At 43.2% G+C, this 19647-nt stretch overlaps 1 protein-coding gene across 7 annotated transcripts in view; it reads right to left on the minus strand.

Moving 5' to 3' along the window:
- LOC124795481 (endoribonuclease Dicer-like) overlaps positions 1–19647 on the minus strand; it is a 428130-nt gene that overhangs the window by 263360 nt on the left and 145123 nt on the right. For all 7 annotated transcript variants that reach the window (XM_047259520.1, XM_047259523.1, XM_047259524.1 and 4 more), the window contains exon 8: positions 18812–18936. In XM_047259520.1, coding sequence (XP_047115476.1) covers positions 18812–18936 — 125 coding nt within the window. The remainder of the gene's footprint in view (positions 1–18811; positions 18937–19647) is intronic.

Here is a 19647-nt window from a genome sequence, read left to right on the forward strand (position 1 = left end):
CAGGCAAGAGAGTTATGCACAGGTGCAAGAGCATTGCTCGTGAGTTGAATTCTTGGCTGTTCCTGCTCTGCAAAATTTCCCTGCAGAGGATGCTTCTGCCTGTTACTGAACAACTTTATTTGATCCACTTCCCCGAATTATCTCTTTCATCATTTTATTTACAGAAAATGATGAATGAGTATACGTTTCGTTTAAAGACTATTTAAGACACCATACCTCACCTGTCATTCAACAACATCTTTGCCTCTGCACTTCTGCCTCGACTGACATCTCTGCCCAAACTCTTTGTCTTTAAATATGTCTGCTTGTGTCTGTATATGTGTGGATGGATATGTGTGTGTGTGCGCGAGTGTATACCCATCCTTTTTTCCCCCTAAGGTAAGTCTTTCCGCTCCCGGGATTGGAATGACTCCTTACCCTCTCCCTAAAAGCCACATCCTTTCGTCTTTCCCTCTCCTTCCCTCTTTCCTGATGAGGCAACAGTTTGTTGCGAAAGCTTGAATTTTGTGTGTATGTTTGTGTGTCTGTCGACCTGCCAGCACTTTCATTTGGTATATATATAGTTATATTCGAGGGAAACATTCCACGTAGGAAAAATATATCTAAAAACAAAGATGATGTGACTTACCAAATGAAAGTGCTGGCAGGTCGACAGACACACAAACAAACACAAACATACACACAAAATTCAAGCTTTTGCAACAAACTGTTGCCTCATCAGGAAAGAGGGAAGGAGAGGGAAAGACGAAAGGATGTGGCTTTTAGGGAGAGGGTAAGGAGTCATTCCAATCCCAGGAGCGGAAAGACTTATATATATATAAAAACATACACACAAAATTCAAGCTTTTGCAACAAACTGTTGCCTCATCAGGAAAGAGGGAAGGAGAGGGAAAGACGAAAGGATGTGGCTTTTAGGGAGAGGGTAAGGAGTCATTCCAATCCTGGGAGCGGAAAGACTTACCTTAGTGGGAAAAAAGGACGGGTATACACTCGCGCGCGCACACACACATATCCATCCACACATATACAGACACAAGCAGACATATTTAAAGACAAAGAGTTTGGGCAGAGATGTCAGTCAAGGCAGAAGTGCAGAGGCAAAGATGTTGTTGAATGACAGGTGAGGTATGAGTGGCAGCAACTTGAAATTAGCGGAGATTGAGGCCTGGTGGATAACGGGAAGAGAGGATATATTGAAGAGCAAGTTCCCATCTCCGGAGTTCGGATAGGTTGGTGTTAGTGGGAAGTATCCAGATAACCCGGACGGTGTAACACTGTGCCAAGATGTGCTGGCCGTGCGCCAAGGCATGTTTAGCCACAGGGTGATCCTCATTACCAACAAACACTGTCTGCCTGTGTCCATTCATGCGAATGGAAAGTTTATTGCTGGTCATTCCCACATAGAATGCGTCACAGTGTAGGCAGGTCAGTTGGTAGATAACGTGGGTGCTTTCACACGTGGCTCTGCCTTTGATCGTGTACACCTTCCAGGTTACAGGACTGGAGTAGGTGGTGGTAGTGGGAGGGTGCATGGGACAGGTTTTACACCGGGGCCGGTTACAAGGGTAGGAGCCAGAGGGTACGGAAGGTGATTTGGGGATTTCATAGGGATGAACTAAGAGGTTACGAAGGTTAGGTGGACAGCGGAAAGACACTCTTGGTGGAGTGGGGAGGATTTCATTAAGGATGGATCTCATTTCAGGGCAGGATTTGAGGAAGTCGTATCCCTGCTGGAGAGCCACATTCAGAGTCTGATCCAGTCCCGGAAAGTATCCTGTCACAAGTGGAGCACTTTTGTGGTTCTTCTGTGGGAGGTTCTGGGTTTGAGGGGATGAGGAAGTGGCTCTGGTTATTTGCTTCTGTACCAGGTCGGGAGGGTAGTTGCGGGATGCAAAAGCTGTTTTCAGATTGTTGGTGTAATGGTTCAGGGATTTCAGACTGGAGCAGATTCGTTTGGCACGAAGACCTAGGCTGTAGGGAAGGGACCGTTTGATGTGGAATGGGTGGCAGCTGTCATAATGGAGGTACTGTTGCTTGTTGGTGGGTTTGATGTGGACGGACGTGTGAAGCTGGCCATTGGACAGGTGGAGGTCAACTTCAAGGAAAGTGGCATGGGATTTGGAGTAGGACCAGGTGAATCTGATGGAACCAAAGGAGTTGAGGTTGGAGAGGAAATTCTGGAGTCCTTCTTCACTGTGAGTCCAGATCATGAAGATGTCATCAATAAATCTGTAACAACCTTTGGGTTGGCAGGCCTGGGTAACCAAGAAGGCTTCCTCTAAGCGACCCATGAATAGGTTGGCGTACGAGGTGGCCATCCTGGTACCCATGGCTGTTCCCCTTAATTGTTGGTATGTCCGGCCTTCGAAAGTGAAGATGTTGTGGGTCAGGATGAAGCTGGCTAAGGTAATGAGGAAAGAGGTTTTAGGTAGGGCGGCAGGCGATCGGCGTGAAAGGAAGTGCTCCATCGCAGCGAGGCCCTGGACGTGCGGAATATTTGTGTATAAGGAAGTGGCATCAATGGTTACAAGGATGGTTTCCGGGGGTAACAGATTGGGTAAGGATTCTAGGCGTTCGAGAAAGTGGTTGGTGTCTTTGATGAAGGATGGGAGACTGCATGCAATGGGTTGAAGGTGTTGATCTACGTAGGCAGATATTTATTGTTGTAAAGTATCTGCCAGAAATGTTGAAACTTTGCCTATTGTAACATTATGCCATTTACTGCTTGTCTACATTTTGACAAAACAAGGAGAAATAAACTAAATGAAAAAAATACTTTACATTAATTTGTGGACCGTTAATTTTTCTACATTTTTCACGGACTAACCCTGTCATCTGTGGTGTGACTGTTTTTAACCATCATGATCATCCTAATAGCACAGATGTGAAATTTATATCTTCGTCATCGTAAATATTTGGCTGTTTCTTCTGAATATGTTGCAATTTGTGAGGTTGTGGTTAGTATGGGATCTGAGAACACAGTTCTTTCTATTACCTGAATACATATTGGATTTCATTTCTATACTTCGCTTCTATACTGACATGAGAATGTTACAATATCTCTTGCTTCTAAACTTACTGTCTGCCCACCACTCTCTCTCCACTGTACATCACAGTGAGTGATGGCAACACAGTAGCATCAAACACGTAAGTACACCTGTGGCCCCAATTTAGACTTTTTTGTCTCCTGCAGAAATTAATACCATTGTTAGTATTTGTTCATTTTTAAAGTCAATTTGACTACAAATGGAGTCTGGCAAACTGCAGTTTAAATGTGGTAGATGTTCCCCCTCCAAACTGTCCGTAGTTCTGTGCTAGAGCAACTGTGAAACACAGACTCCGATACCTTCTAGGATGCAAGTCATATGTAACAACAGCAACTAATAAATAAGTAGAAGATTGTAGTCACGATTCAGTCCAATTCTCGAATTTTCACTTGTCCCAAGATCCACTGATGTCTGTTGGTACTATCTCCATGAGAGGACTTGCTGCTGTAGTTTATCATCACTATAATTACAGACACTTTAACACGAATGATTTTGCTTGTTAGCTAGTTCGTTCTGAATGACTTTTACTTCTTATTTTATCCGAATGCCATCATCATTTTTTAAAGGCCCATCCACATGCAATCTGTCTGTGCAAATGTCAGCACACATCATATCTACATAGACAGATCATTGCATGTGAACATCAGAATTACGCAGATATGAGATGTGCACAAACCTGGTAGTTGGAGTTGGAAGGTTTGAGCAAAATTGCTTAATAAAATAAAATCTTCAGGTTCAGGATGTACAACAATTAGGTTGGTTTCAGAATACACTGATGCAATAGCTCCATACTTAACAATCAGATACAACCACTCAGTCGACGAAAGATCTGTACCCAAAGACTGGAAAGTTATCAGGTCACACAAACATCATGAAAGAATGAAATTACAATGAAATCCAGACCCTTTTATCTGTTTACGGGCATCGATGATTATCAACAGGGATGGTTGAAAATGAGTGCCCCAACCAGGACTCAAACCCAGGATTCCTGCTTACATGGCAGATGCTCTATCCGACTGAGTCATCAAGAACACAGAGGATAGTGCGACTGCAGGGACTTTCTGTTGTGCTCACCGTGAGACACACATTTCCAGTTTATTGTCCACACAGTACATTTGTAGTGTCCATGCCCACTATACTCATTACTCACGGCAACCAATCTACCAAATTCCGTATGAGTTTGAGCAATGTGAGTGCAACCGCACTGACGATCATCATTGGCCGGTAAGCCTCATCTATATGTGCATATGGTATCTGTTCTTTCGAACCAGGTGAATGGCTTAGGATTCTAGGTGTAAGGAAGGATTGCTCTAAATAGTCCATGAATAGGTTGGCATAGGATAGTGCCATGCGGGTGCCCATAGCCATACCTTAGATTCGTTTGTAGGTGATGCCTTCAAAGAAGAAGTAAGTGAGGATATAGTTGGTCATGGCGACTAGGAAGGTGGTTGTTGGTTTGGAATCCATCAGGTGTTGGGAATGGTAGTACTCAACAGCAGTAAGGCCACGGGCATTGATGATGTTAGTGTAAACAGGGGTGGCATCATTAGTGACGATCAGGGCACCATGTGGTAAAGGGACAGAAACTATGGAGAGACAGTGGAGGAAATGGTTGGTATCTTTTATTTAGGAGGGTAGGTTCTGAGGAACAGGTTGAAGGTGTTGGTCTACGAGAGCAGCGGTTTTCTCAGTGGGGGCACAGTAAGTGGCCACAATGTGCCGTCCTGGGTAGTTGGGTTTACAGACTTTAGGAAGCATTTAGAAGTTACAAGTGCAGGGAGTGGAGGGGGGAGCAGAGAGATGGACTGCAAGAAGAGGTTCTGGGATGGGCCTAAGAATTTGAGGAGTGACTGGATATCTGTCGGATTTCTGGAATGGGGTCACTGTGGCAAGGTTTGTTGATGGATGTACCTGACAGCTCTGTTTCATCCTTCTCGTGATTTTTCTCATGTATTTGGGTGGTAATTATTTATTTATTTGCAAATTTTTCTGATGTAATTCTGCTTTATTTACGTAATTTTTTTTGCATTTTTCCACCATCATGGATCCTTGCTCTTTCCATCTTTGTCAATACAGAAAAGTTTCCTTATTCCTAGCCAGAACCCAGTCCTACGTACTATTCCTGCATTGTTGCTTGGCTCATGGAATTCCCCCAAATGGCCTTACCATCAAATTACCCATCTCTGGCTGCCACTCCTCCTTCCACACTGACCTCCATCTGTCCAGATTCCACAATCCGTAGCCCTCGCCAACATAGTCCTGCAAAACCATATCAACGGAACCCAAACCTCCTTGCAGCACCTTCTCTCTATCTGCAAAATTCTCCTGCTATGCAATCCCAAATTCCTGCAACCCATAATACACACTGAAACTCTTGCCCTCCAGACACTAGAGCAACATTCACAACACCACCTCAAAAAACCCTCCACCCTGCTCATTTCCTACTCCTGCCCTGGAGTAACACTATCCACCTCCTTTACCTACAAACCTCTCCCACATCCCCCCATAGCTGACAAACCCTGTCTCACAGACCTACTACATTTACTCTACCCTCCAAAACTCCCTCCCACCACCACACACAGCATCCACAACCTAAACAGACCCGAAACACTGTCATGAACCTTTCCTACAGACGCCTTAGCCCCACAGATATATCAGTCCTTTCCATAAGCCTCATCTATCACCCCACTCCCAAATTCAACCATGCAGGACTTGTTAAAGACCTTCTCTCCTTCTCCCAGTCCCTACAATGGAAATACTTTTTCACCATCAACCCTACCAATCAGACTCAAATAAAGGTGAATGTTGAACCCTGTTCTCTACTCCATCCAACCATGATCCACCCCACTGCCCCCAAATCACCCCATTCCAACATTCCAGAATTTCTTAATCTCGAACCTTGCCTCATCATCATTCCCCAAATACCTCAACATGCAAATTAACCATACAATTGCAGAAAGAACCGAAGTCTACCATCTAAAAACTGATCCTGACCTTATAATCCTACATGAAGACAATGGCCTACCATTGTTGTTTTGAACCAAAAGGATTACCTGACGGAAGGACTCCACCAGCTATCAGATACATCCATCTACAAACCTTGCCACAGTTAACCCATTCCAGAAAACCAGCAGAATCTACAGTCACTAGTCAAGTCCTTAGACCCATCCCAGAACCTTTCCCCAGAGTCCATATCTCTGCTCACCCTTACCATTCCACGCACCCCTATCTTCTACACGCTTCCTAAAGTCCATAAACCCCACTGAGAGTATCTCTGCTCCCTTAGACCAACACCTTCAACCTGTTACTCGGAACCTTACTTCCTATCTAAAAAGATACCAACCATTTCCTCCACCAACTCTCCACAGTTTTGTCCCTTTACCATATGGTGCACTGCTCATCACTAATGATGCCACCTCCCTTCACACTAACATCCCTAATTCCCATGGCCTTACCACTATCAGGGTGTATACGTGGACAAGAGAAAAAAATTCCCGGATTTTTCCCGGATTTCCCAGTTAAAAATACGCTTTCTCCCAGATGAAAATATTCTTTTTCTGTGTTAAGTGACAGTATACTCTCCCTCGGCACTATAAAACTCATCAATCTTTCGAATGTTTATGGTTTTATATACCGAGGTAGAATTTCCCGGCACTTTAGAAAACGAAACTCAGGGGGGAAAAACACGTTTTGAAAGACCTTTGATGAGCAGCAACACGTACGCTGCATATTTTCGTATTACAAAGGTATAAATCTGAATTCCAGCAAACACAGCATGTCACTTTCCGAAGCATTGAAATCGAGATTGCGATGCGCTTTTGTAAGCCAGTCATAGCTCATGTCATGTGATCTCGCCAGCTGATGACAGCATAAGACACGTGATGCAGTCACTCAGTAGCAAGATCACTCTTAAGTAGCACGAACATACAAGTAAGGAAAGTTAATGGTTTACATTAATATACATAGCATTCACATAAGAAGATTAATAAGCTGGAAGAGAAGCTAAGCTTCCACATATAATGTTGATCTTTTTTGCGTATGTTACACTTTAAGATACATCACACAAATGTACCAGTAAATTTTTAATAGCGATGTAAATGTCTGATCTCCTGGGCTCTAAATTCTTCTAAATGGTTGTCCTCAAAGAATTGATTTTTAAATGAGAGTCAAACGCTTTGTGATTTAAGAAATTCATCGTACGTTCTCGCACACAGTTAATCTTGCGTAAACGAAAATTTACTATGAAAGTAACGCTTTTCAAACCACTAATCGCAACATTTTCCCGCGTTCGTTTCAGCAGTTGCCAGAGAGCGCCAGATAACGGGCGTCACCGTGCTTGCGCAGCTATGATGACGCAGGAAATCCGGTATTCCTACGTGTAAAACATTAAAAGATCTTACTTTATGACATAAAAGCAACAAGACATCAGAGGATACTTCAAGAGCATCGGAATTTCGTGAACCATACTAAAATGCATAACTCGGCTTAAAGTGCACATTCGTATGTCCAGATTCAGATGCAAATTTTCTTGGAATACCAGTACTGTATTATCTCATGTTTGGTTCTTTATTATTGCATAATGCCATATGTGCACTTGAAATGCAGCGAACAGTTGAAACTAGCCAACAGTGTGAAATTAAACACTTTGTTTCAAATAAATTGAATGCCTCAGCAGAAAAGATTTAATAAAAGCCAAATCTCTTTAGCAAACCGACAAAAATAACTTCACTGTTCTGCAAGGCGATTAATGCTCGACTGTCAGAAAAGTGGACATAAAATCTGAAACTAATATTTTAGCCTTCCGTAATTATGTGAACTTTAGGTAGCTCCCGGCCACAAAAATCAGTTTTGTTTTCATTTAACGTGAGAGCAAGAAACTAGGAGGAAACAAAAAACCACTGAACATAAACAGAGGTCACGTGGAGACGACCCCCCCCCCCACCACCACGACTCAGACTGCTCTGTGCATCAGACCCGGACCTACGATATTTCCGAACCGGGACAATACTAGAGAGTGGCACTAAGCCACACTTCTGTAACCAGAGGCACGTGCACATGCCCAAGAGCCCGCAAGCGACTGCTCAAACAAATCTAATTTAAACAGCTGCACGTCACGCTCATCGGAGGCAATTTGTTATTATGAAGCATTGCATAGTCTTTCTAAGGCCTCTGACACACTTTGCTGTTGGCAGACGCTGTCTGAGCACTGTGTTTAGTTGTTGTATATAGCGCATTACCTTTGCAACTTAAGTTTCATTTCCGTTTTCTTTTTTTCTCTCATTCATGTTTTATTGCTGCAGAATTATTCTGCAGTAGCAGGATGCGGTAATATCCTTTGTTCGAGTATCGGTTTTTACCAGTCAAAATCACAAAAATTTAACTGAAAACTAATACAATGAAAAATTCCCGGAATTCTGAACAATTCCCAGATCTCCCAGTTGTCCCGGGTCGCATACACTCTGACTATTGAACACTACCTTTCCCAACATCCGAGGGATTCCAAACCAACAACCTCCTTCCTAGTCACCAGGACCAACTATATCCCCACCCACAATTACTTTTCCTTTGAAGGCATTACCTGCAAACAAATTTGGGTTCCCATATAGCACCATCTTATGCCAGCCTATTCATGGGCCATCTAGAGGAATCCTTCCTATATACACAGAATCCCAAACCCCTCACCTGGTTCAGATTCACTGATGACACCTTTGCGATCTGGATAGAGGGTGAGGACACCCTTATCCGCATTCCTTCAGAACCTCAACAAATTCTCCCCTATTTGCTTAACCTGGTCTTACTCAACCCAACAAACCATCTTTGTATATGTTGACCTCCACCTCAAAGATGGCTACATCACCAATCCGTCCATATCAAACCTACTAACCACTAGCAATACCTCCACTCTGGTATTCCGCCGTCCACTGAACCTACACAATATCCTCGTCCATCCCTACACAACACCTGCTCCCAACCCCTTACCCCGTGGCTCATGCCCCTGTAATAGACCTAGATGCAAGACCTGTGACATACATCCTCCCACCACTATCTACTATAGCCAGTTAAAAACATCACCTATCTCATCAAAGGCAGGGCTACCTGTGAAATGAGTCATAATCTACAAGCTAAGCGGCAACCACTGAGCTGCATTCTACGTGGGCATTACAACCAACAAGTTGTCTGTCCACATGAATGGCCACCGACAAACTGTGGCCAAGAAATAAGTGGACCACCTGGTTGCTGAGCCCACTGCCAAACAAGACATCCTTCATTTCAATGACTGCTTCACAGCCTGTGCCATATGGATCATTCCCACCAATGCCAGCTTTTCTGAATTGCGCAGATGGGAACTCTCCTTGCAATATAACCTATGTTCCCATAACCCTCCTAGCCTCAATCCTCATTAGTCATTGTCCTCACCCACCCAGCCTCCCTGTTCCCATTCCAGCACCTACAGCCCTCATTCCACCATCCCACACAGTCTTCTTACTTCTCTCCTTTTCCACTACCCCTCCGCATCCCCACCTCTCCCCTACCCTCCATCTAAACTGCCGACAGCATATAGCTGTCGTACCCTTTCTCCATCTTGTCCCTGTGCACTTTCCAGCATCACGTCACTATCCACCCCTACCCTACAATCCCTCCCCCTCCCTGCCTCAGCCTCCTCCTTAGTCCCATCCAGCCGCCACTCCCACCATGCACTGGTGCTCTGCTCACAGTGAGGCTTCAGTTGCCCGAGACTGCAGTTATGTGTGTGTGAGCTGCATTTGTGTGAGTGTGAGATTTGTGTGTGTGTGTGTGTGTGTGTGTGTGTGTGTGTGTGTGTGTGTCTCACCTATTTTTTACGAAGGCCTTGTTGGCAGTCTCTCTGTTGTGCATATGTGCGACTCAGCATCTTCACTATATGGTGAGTGGCAACTTTCCTTTTCATAATATTGTTACTTTCCATCCTGGATTTTCCACTGTTTGGTTATCTCATCATCATCATCATCATCATCATTTAAGACTGATTATGCCTTTCAGCGTTCAGTCTGGAGCATAGTCCCACTTATAAAATTCCTCCATGATCCCCTATTCAGTGCTAACATTGGTGCCTCTTCTGATGTTAAGCCTATTATTTCAAAATCATTCTTAACCGAACCCAGGTACCTTCTCCTTGGTCTACCCCGACTCCTCCTACCCTCTACTACTGAACCCATGAGTCTCTTGGGTAACCTTGTTTCTCCCATGCAGGTAGCATGACCCCACCATCTAAGCCTGTTCGCCCTGACTGCTACATCTATAGAGTTCATTCCCAGTTTTTCTTTGATTTCCTCATTGTCCACACCCTCCTGCCATTGTTCCCATCTACTAGTACCTGCAATCATCCTAGCTACTTTCATATCCGTAACCTCAACCTTATTGATAAGGTAACCTGAATCCACCCAGCTTTCGCTCCCATACTACAAAGTCGGTCGAAAGATTGAACGGTGCACAGATAACTTAGTCTTGGTACTGACTTCCTTCTTGCAGAAGAGAGTAGATCGTAGCTGAGTGCTCACTGCATTAGCTTCGCTACACCTCGCTTCCAGTTCTTTCACTATGTTGCCATCCTGTGAGAATATGCATCCTAAGTACTTGAAACCGTCCACCTCTTCTAAGTTTGTTCCTCCTATTTGGCACTCAATTCGTTTATATCTCTTTCCCACTGACATTACTTTTGTTTTGGAGATGCTAATCTTCATACCATAGTCCTTACATTTCTGATCTAGCTCTGAGATATTACTTTGCAAACTTTCAATAGAATCTGCCATCACAACTAAGTCATCCGCATATGCGAGACTGCTTATTTTGTGTTCACCTATCTTAATCTCACACAGCCAGTCTATTGTTTTCAACATATGATCCATAAATAATATGAACAACAGTGGAGACAGGTTGCAGCCTTGTCTTACCCCTGAAACTACTCTGAACCATGGACTCAATTTACCGTCAACTTTAACTGCTGCCTGACTGTCTATGTAAAGACCTTTAATTGCTTCCAAAAGTTTGCCTCCTATTCCATAATCATGTAGAACAGACAATAACTTCCTCCTAGGAGCCCAGTCATATGCCTTTCTAGATCTATAAAACATAGATACAATTCCCTGTTCCACTCATAGCACTTCTCCATTATTTGCCGTAAGCTAAAGATCTGGTCCTGACAGCCTCTAAGAGGCCTAAACCCACACTGATTTTCATCCAATTGGTCCTCAACTAATACTCGCACTTTCCTTTCAACAATACCTGAGAAGATTTTACCCACAACGTTGATTAAAGAGATACCTCTGTAGTTGTTACAATCTTTTCTGTTTCCATGTTTAAAGATTGGTGTGATTACTGCTTTTGTCCAGTCTGATGGAACCTGTCCTGACTCCCAGGCCATTTCAATTTTCCTGTGTAGCCATTTAAGACCTGACATTCCACTGTATTTGATGAGTTCCGACTTAATTTCATCCACCCCAGCCGCTTTACTGCACTGCAATCTATTGACCATTTTCTCCACTTCCTCAAATGTGATCCTATTTCCATCATCATTCCTGTCCCATTGTACATCGAAATCTGAAACGTTACTGATCGTATTTTCACCTACATTGAGCAACTCTTCAAAATATTCCCTCCATCTGCCCAAGGCATCCACAGGATTCACCAGCAGTTTTCCTGACCTGTCCAAAATACTTGTCATTTCCTTCTTACTTCCCTTTCGAAGACTGCTATTTACACTCCAGAATGGTTTTCCAGCAGCTTGACTCAAGGTCTCCAACCCGTTTCCAAAGTCTTCCCCAGATTTCTTCTTGGATGCTGTAATTATCTGTTTGGCTTTCTTTCTTTCTTCAACATAACTTTCTCTGTCTACCTGAGTTCTAGTATGTAGCCATTTTTGATATGCCTTCTTTTTCCTTTTACAGGCTGCCTTGACTGTGTCATTCCACCAAGCTGTTTGCTTCATCCTACCTTTACACACTACTGTTCCAAGACATTCTTTGGCCACTTCTAGTACTGTGTCCCTGTACCTCATCTATTCCTTTTCCAGTGACTGCAACTGACTACATTCAACTAACTGGTACCTTTCTGAGATCACTGTTATGTACTTGTGTCTGATTTCCTTATCCTGAAGTTTCTTCACTCTTATCCTCCTACACATGGACCTGACCTCCTGCACTTTCGGCCTCACAATACCAATTTCACTACAGATTAAATAGTGATCAGTGTCATCAAAGAATCCCCTGAATACATGTGTGTCCCTCACAGCCTTCCTGAATTCCTGATCTGTTATTATATAGTCAATGACAGATCTGGTTCCCCTGCCTTCCCAAGTATACTGGTGAATGTTATTATGTTTAAAAAAGGAGTTTGTGATTACTAAGCCCATACTGGCACAGAAATCCAAGAGTTGTTTCCCGTTCCTGTTGGCCTCCATATCCTCTCCAAATTTACCCATAACCTTTTCATACCCTTCTGTTCGATTTCCAATCCTGGCATTAAAATCAGCCATGAGCAGAACACTGTCCTTGTCCTTTACTCTAACAACTACATCACTGAGTGCGTCATAAAAACTATCCATCTTACCTTGATCTGTCCCTTCACAATGCAAATATACTGACACAATCCTAATTTTCTTGCTAGGCACTGTCAAATCTATCCACATCAGTCGTTCGTTTACATACCTTATTGCAATTATGCTGGGTTCCATTTCTTTCCTGATGAAAAGCCCTACACCCCATTGTGCTATTCCTGCTTTGACTCCTGACAGGTAGACCTTGTATTCTCCCACTTCCTCTTCTTTCTCACCCCTTACCCGAATGTCACTAACAGCTAAAACGTCCAACGCCATCTTATTTGCAGCCTCTGCCAGCTCTACCTTCTTCCCAGAGTAGCCCCTGTTGATATTAATAGCTCCCCATCTCGTTACCATTCGTTTGCTGAGTCGTATCTTAGGAGTCCCTGGTTTGTCAATTAGAGGTGGGACTCCGTCACCTCCAAAGGTTCGAGGCATTTTGCTCTGACTGTTGCCAGCATCATATTTATAGTACCAGGGAAGCAGGTTGCTAGCCTTACTTGCCCCGGTCCCATTTAGTTTTACCCCTAACGGTTGAGGGACTAACCAGTGGATTTGGTAGTCTTTGCCGTCTGAGCACAAAGGACGCCACGCCTCAGAATATGTCCGAGATGCCCAGCCTTATTCCAAAGTAACTGGTATCCCGACTGTCAGGACCACTTAACTTGGCCACTCAGACGTTGCCCATGGTTCATGAACTAGGACATGATACCAGGAACCCACACCATGAACCACGAGTTTGGTTATCTATATAAAAGATTTAGGAGACAATCTGAGCAGCTGTCTTAGGTTGTTTGCAGTTGATGCTGTCATTTATCATCTAGTAAAGTCATCAGAAGAATGAAACAAATTTCAGAATGATTTAGAAAAGATATCTGTATGGTGCATAAAATTGGCAACTGATCCTAAATAATGAAAAGCGTGAGGTCATCCATATGAGAGCTAAATGAAATGCCATTAAACTTTGGTTACACCGTATATCAGTCAAATCTGGAAATTCAACTAAATACCTAAGAATTACAATTACAAACAACCAAAATTGGAAGGAACACAGAAAATGTTGTGGGGCAGTCGAACCAAATACTGTGATTTATCGCAGAACACTTAGAAGATGCAACCGATCTACTAAAGTGACTTGTCTGTCCAATTTTGGAGTACTGCTCCATGGCGTGGGATCGTTACCAGACAGGGTTAATGGAGAACATCGAGAAAGTACAAAGAAGAGTAGCACATTTTGTATTATTGAGAAAAAGGAGAGAGAGTGTCATGGACATGTTACACGATTTGGGATGGACATAGTTAAAACAAAGGCGTTTCTCGTTGCAGCGGGACCTTCTTACAAAATTTCAATCACCAATATTTTACTCTTTAATGCGAAAATATGGGGAGAAACGATAGTCATAACAGAATAAGGAAAATCACAGCTCACACAGAAAGATATAGGTGTTCATTTTTTCCACGCGCTATTCAAGAGCGGAATAATAGAGAATTATTGTGAAAGTGGTTAGATGAACCTTCTGCTGGTCACTTAAGTGTGATTCACAGAGTATCCATGTAGATACAGATGTAGATGTATAGGTGAACAGAGAAATTGGGAGAAGTTGGCCGATAGCTACGGCACAGTTTGTCGCTGGCTATTCGTGTGGACAGGCAGCTTGTCGGTTCTCATAGCCATGAACAATGCAGCACAGTGGCTGCAGCTCAGCTTCTAGAACACATGACTGGTTTCACAGGTAACTCTGCCTTTGATGGGGTAGCTGATGTTAGTGACCGGACTAGAGTAGATGGTGGTGGTGGTGGGAGGATGTAAGGGACAGGTCTTGCATCTAGGTCTATTACAAGGGTATGAGCCATGAGGTAAGGGGTTGGGAGCAGGGATTGTGTAGGGCTGGACAAGGATATTGTGTAGGTTCGATGTACAGCGGAACACCACTGTGGGAGGGATGGGAAGGATAGTGGGTAGGACATTCCACATTTCAGGGCATGATGAGAGGTAGTCAAAGCCCTAGCCCTTGCCCACCAGGAACTAGAGCAACGTACACGACACCACAAAAAATTCAGCACCCTGTTCACTTCCTAATCCCACCTTGGACATCCAGTCTCCACCACCTCTCCAACAACCTCCAAACCTCTCACACTTCCCCTCATAGCTGGCAAAACCTGTCTCAGACCAACTACATTTACCGCACCCTCAAAAACCCCCTCTCACCAGAGCCTAAACGGAAGCATAGCCATAACCTTTTCCTCCAAAAGCCTTAGAAGTATCAGTCACTTCCAAAGGCCTCACCTTTTGTGCCACTCCCAAATTCAATCATGCAGGACTTGTTAACGATATTCACTCCTCCCGGTCCATACAGTGGAGCCACTTTTTCGCCACCAACCCTAGACTCAACCAAAGATGAATGTTGAACACTGCATGGCTCAGTTCTCTACTCCATCCACCCACAATCCACGCCCACTGCCCTCAAATCACCCCCTGCTAACATTTCAAAATTTCTTAACCTCAAACCTCGCCTCATCATCATTCCCCAATCCCTCAACACAGAAACTAACTTTACACCTGCAGCAGGAACCGCACTCCACCACCTAAAAACTGATTCCAACTTTATAATCTTACCTGACAGTTGTTTTGAACTACGGGGATTACCTGGCAGAAGGACTCCGCCAGCTGTCGGATTCATCCACCTACAAACCCTGTCACAATGACCACCTTCCAGAAATCCAGCAGAATCTCCAGGCTCTCCTCAAATCCTTAGGACCATCCTAGAACGGCTCTTCAGAGTCCATCCCTCTAGTCACCCCTGCCACTCCCTGCACTCCTACCTTCTACATGCTTCCTAAGTCCATAATTCCAACCACCCAGGATACCCCATTGTGGCCAATTACTGTGCCCCCCCTCTCCAAGAGGATGCCCTTTACACTAAAATCCCTAATGCTCATGGCATTATAACTATTGAACACCACTTCACTACTTTTCCCTACACTTGAGGGATTCCAAACCAACAACCTCCTTACTAGTTACCATGACCAACTATATCCTCAACCACAATTACTTCTTCTTTGTAGGCATTACCTACAAACAAATCTGGATACGGCTAGGATTCCCACATGGCACCATCCTATGACAACCTATTCATGGGCCATCTAGAGGAATCCTTCCTATACACCCAGAGTCCCAAACCCCTCAACTGGTTCAGATTCGTTGTTGACATCTTTGTGATCTGGATCAAGGGTAAGGACACCCTATCCACATTCCCCCATAACCTCAACACCTTCTCCCCCATTTGCATCACCTTGTCCTACTCAACCCAACAAGCCACCTTCTTCGATGTTGACATCCACCTCAAAGGTGGCTAATCAGTGCCTCTGTCCATATCAAACCTACCAACCATCCATTCCATACCAAGAAGCCCCTTCCATAAAGCCTCATCACCCATGGCCATTGCTTCTGTAGTGATGAGCAGTCCCTCTCGAAATATACTGAGCGTCTTACTGAGGCCCTTTACAGACAGTAATTATCCTCCCAACTCTGTACAAAAATAGATTTCCTGTACCTTATCTTTCCCACCACTTCCACAGGTCTTCTGCCACCCACCCAACCTACACAACATCCTCATCCATTCCTACACAAGCCCTCCTCCCAAATCCATGCCTCATGGCACATATCCCTCTAATATGACGTAGATGCATGGCCCGTCCCATACATCCAACTACTCCAGTCTGGTCACAAATATCACCTATCTCATCAAAGGCAGGGCTACCTGTGAAACTAGTAGTGTGATCTACAAGCTAAGCTGCAACCACTGTGCTGGATTCCACGTGGGCAGGACGACCAGCAAGCTGTCTGTCCACATGAATGGCCACCGACAAACTGTGCCCAAAAAAACAGCTGGACCACCCTATTCCTGAGCATGCCACCCCAACACAGGACAGCATAAATAGCTTCATGTGTGGTGGGTATGATTTCACCCCAAGTTTTTCGAAATTACAGTATCAAACTCTAGATCTTTGTTACTCCTAGACCCAGGAATCGCAACATCGTCAGCAGTCGCTCATGTATCGAAATTGCTCTCTTCATGCAAGTTTTGTATATGAGGTGATATGACTGTCAAAAGCTAATTACATGTTTCTAAATCCATCCCCAAATAATTACACCAGTCATCTAGCTTGCCCTGCAACTCATTAAGTAAATTTATGCGAGAAAACACCTTCGCTTCAGCAACCACCATTTAGACCATTTTGATCTGTCTTTCTGTTGCAAACACAGTCCATAATAGGATTTCCTCCATTTCTGAATAAAGGAAATAAATTTTCAGGTTGCTGTACAAGACTGTAATTGATTGCCACTAAAATTTCTTTTCTAGTTTCTACTTCGACACATGGAGGGCAAGCAACTTGCATCCAGTGAACAACGTGTGAACATACCACATTTGCAGCAATCTGTTGCATGTAGACACACTTGCGCCAGTACCTGTGCAGACGGATCGATAGCATGTTGACGAGCCTTAAAGCTAATTAAAAACTGGTACCTTTCTTACCCAGTATTCTAATAAGTGAACAGTGACTGAATTTCTCATTTGCAACTCCTTTAGTTACTGTCTCTCACAATCAAATAAAATATTAAGCTTTGTTTACAATCACATAATCTTTATAAGACGACATTTCCACCTTTGAATGTTACCTTTACTTAAGAAGCAGCATTAAGTTTGCACATGGTATTCATGTATGTATGAGAACTTTTATTTCAAACTTGTTCAAATACAGCAACAGTTTGTAAGATGATAGAATTTAGTGCGATTCCCTCGTGTTTCACAAAAATGTCAAATTTTAAACAGAAATCAATACAGTTTTTTGCAGCACTGTATCATGTGAAACTCAATTTGTTTTCTTCATTTGTAACATATAGAAGGCAGTACATAACAAATCTCTGTTCAATGTTGTTGTTATTATTAACTCCAGAAAGAATACAGCATAGTTCTACACTGTCATCTAGCAAACATAGTGCACACATACGGAATATCCAGACAGACAAAAATTTGGTTTAAAGACTTCCTGGCAAACAGAACTTGGTACAGTATTCCTAATAGAGCAGCTATCCCAAATGTGAAGGTAGTATTTGGCTTACCTCAAAGCAGTGTGATAGCAACTGCTGTTTGCCATGTATAAAGATGATCTGGCAAGTGAAGTCTGTAGAGTGGCAGCTGACTCAAAACACAAATATGTGAAATGTCATGCACGTAAACAGACTAAAGGCACATTGTTTTCAGTCACAACCTTCAAACATCTGGGTGTTTATCTGGAGTGAATTAAGGCGGAATGACCACTTAAATCTAGCCATGAGGTGTACTAGATTTATTGAAACAAACACAACAAAATATTGAGTAAGAAATGTAATTGTGTTCATATTCATTAAAGCATGCGATTACTGAATTGCTGAGGCTTTCGTGCCCACTTGCCGGGAAACTACCTGTTGACTTCTGTCTCCGATTCTTTGGCTGACATCTGTTTGATGATGTTTTGTCTTTTCGCCAGCATCGGTGGCTGGCACCATCACAGGTTCTCTCTACTCCAGTCCTTCACCAGCAATGGAGGGTGACACTTTGACAATGCCGGCCACTCTGCTGATGAGAGGGAAAGGTGGGGGAGGAGGGGGGGGGAGGGGGGGGCAACGGCCAAAGAACGTGAGACGAAGACCTCTGACAGCAAAGATTGGCAGAGAGCTACTCGGAGACTTCCAGGACTCAATGAGAGGTATTATGTTATGTAATGTTGTTAAGAGCCAACTCCTTCCCACCCAAGTGCTGAAATCTGTAAGCAATCTGGAGACTTAATTGCCCATATACAAATGGGTTCAATACACATCAGACTGTGATGCTGGGCAGTTGCCAGCCATTAAAAAGGACCCAGTCAAGCAAACAGACAAGGAGAGTTTGGCAACAGGCATGGCAAGACTGTCTTGCTACAACAGTTAGATGACTGTAGGCAGTCTTAGGTTATGACTCTGAGTAAGTGTATGTTGGCACAAGTAGTAAAATTTGAGAGATTCAGTTCAGTTCCTGTTTTTGGTGCTGACCACCTGTTCACACTTCCACAATTCCATAAACCATATACACAAACATCCAGGTTGTATTCAAGGATGAATCTCTTACAGTGTTATGTTTAATTTTGATAATGAATGTATTTCACTCACCTTAAAATGGCATCTTCATTTGTTCTCCTGTGCATTTCTGTAGCTTCATTTGACTGTTGTGCCCCATAGCCTACAACACAATCAGGCTTCATAGTGCGAAGCCTTGGGTCTGACTCTGATAGAATCTGCAACAGGGTGAAATATAATTCAACCATCTATTTGTGGTCTGAGAGAACATTTAAAAGTGACAGTAGTAATGAAAAGTATCAAAAGGGCACAAGGGAATAAAGGTGATACAAATTACTGAAATGGAGAATGTGCACTCCACAATGCAAAATGCTGTTTAAAAAATGACTATTCCACAACCATTCTAATGAAAAGGGAGAATAAGCTAGCCTGAAAACATCAATATAGCACCTGCTCTCCCATGTGCTGGTATCCAGTTTCATTTATACACTTTGGAAAGTTTACTGGCTATGTACAGGTTGACAATTATAGAACTACGGTGAAACCCTGCTTTTACGCTTTTCAAGCGACTTAAAAAAAAATAGTGTAAAATGCGGGTAAATGTAAAAAGTGAGAAATAACATGTTATGCTGTAAAAATTACATATCAGAAACTCCCTTACATTTTTGCACTTTATGTAAGATATACGTACATAACAGGCATTAAAAGACTTGTCAGCAACTTGTTTATTATCTCATATGTTTATTATCTAATAAAAACTGCTGAAGTAATTGGAACTGATAACTTTCTGGGAGGTAGAAACGTTTGACTCAATTTCATATGTCATAATTGATGTTTTTCAAAGTCTGCAACTGTCATTCATTATTTAAATAATGAAATACTGAACTGGTTATGTATTTTCTCATGCTTAGCTTGATGCTTTCCAGGAA

The sequence above is a fragment of the Schistocerca piceifrons genome, chromosome 4 (genome assembly GCF_021461385.2).
Source record: "Schistocerca piceifrons isolate TAMUIC-IGC-003096 chromosome 4, iqSchPice1.1, whole genome shotgun sequence".
NCBI lineage: Eukaryota > Metazoa > Arthropoda > Insecta > Orthoptera > Acrididae > Schistocerca > Schistocerca piceifrons.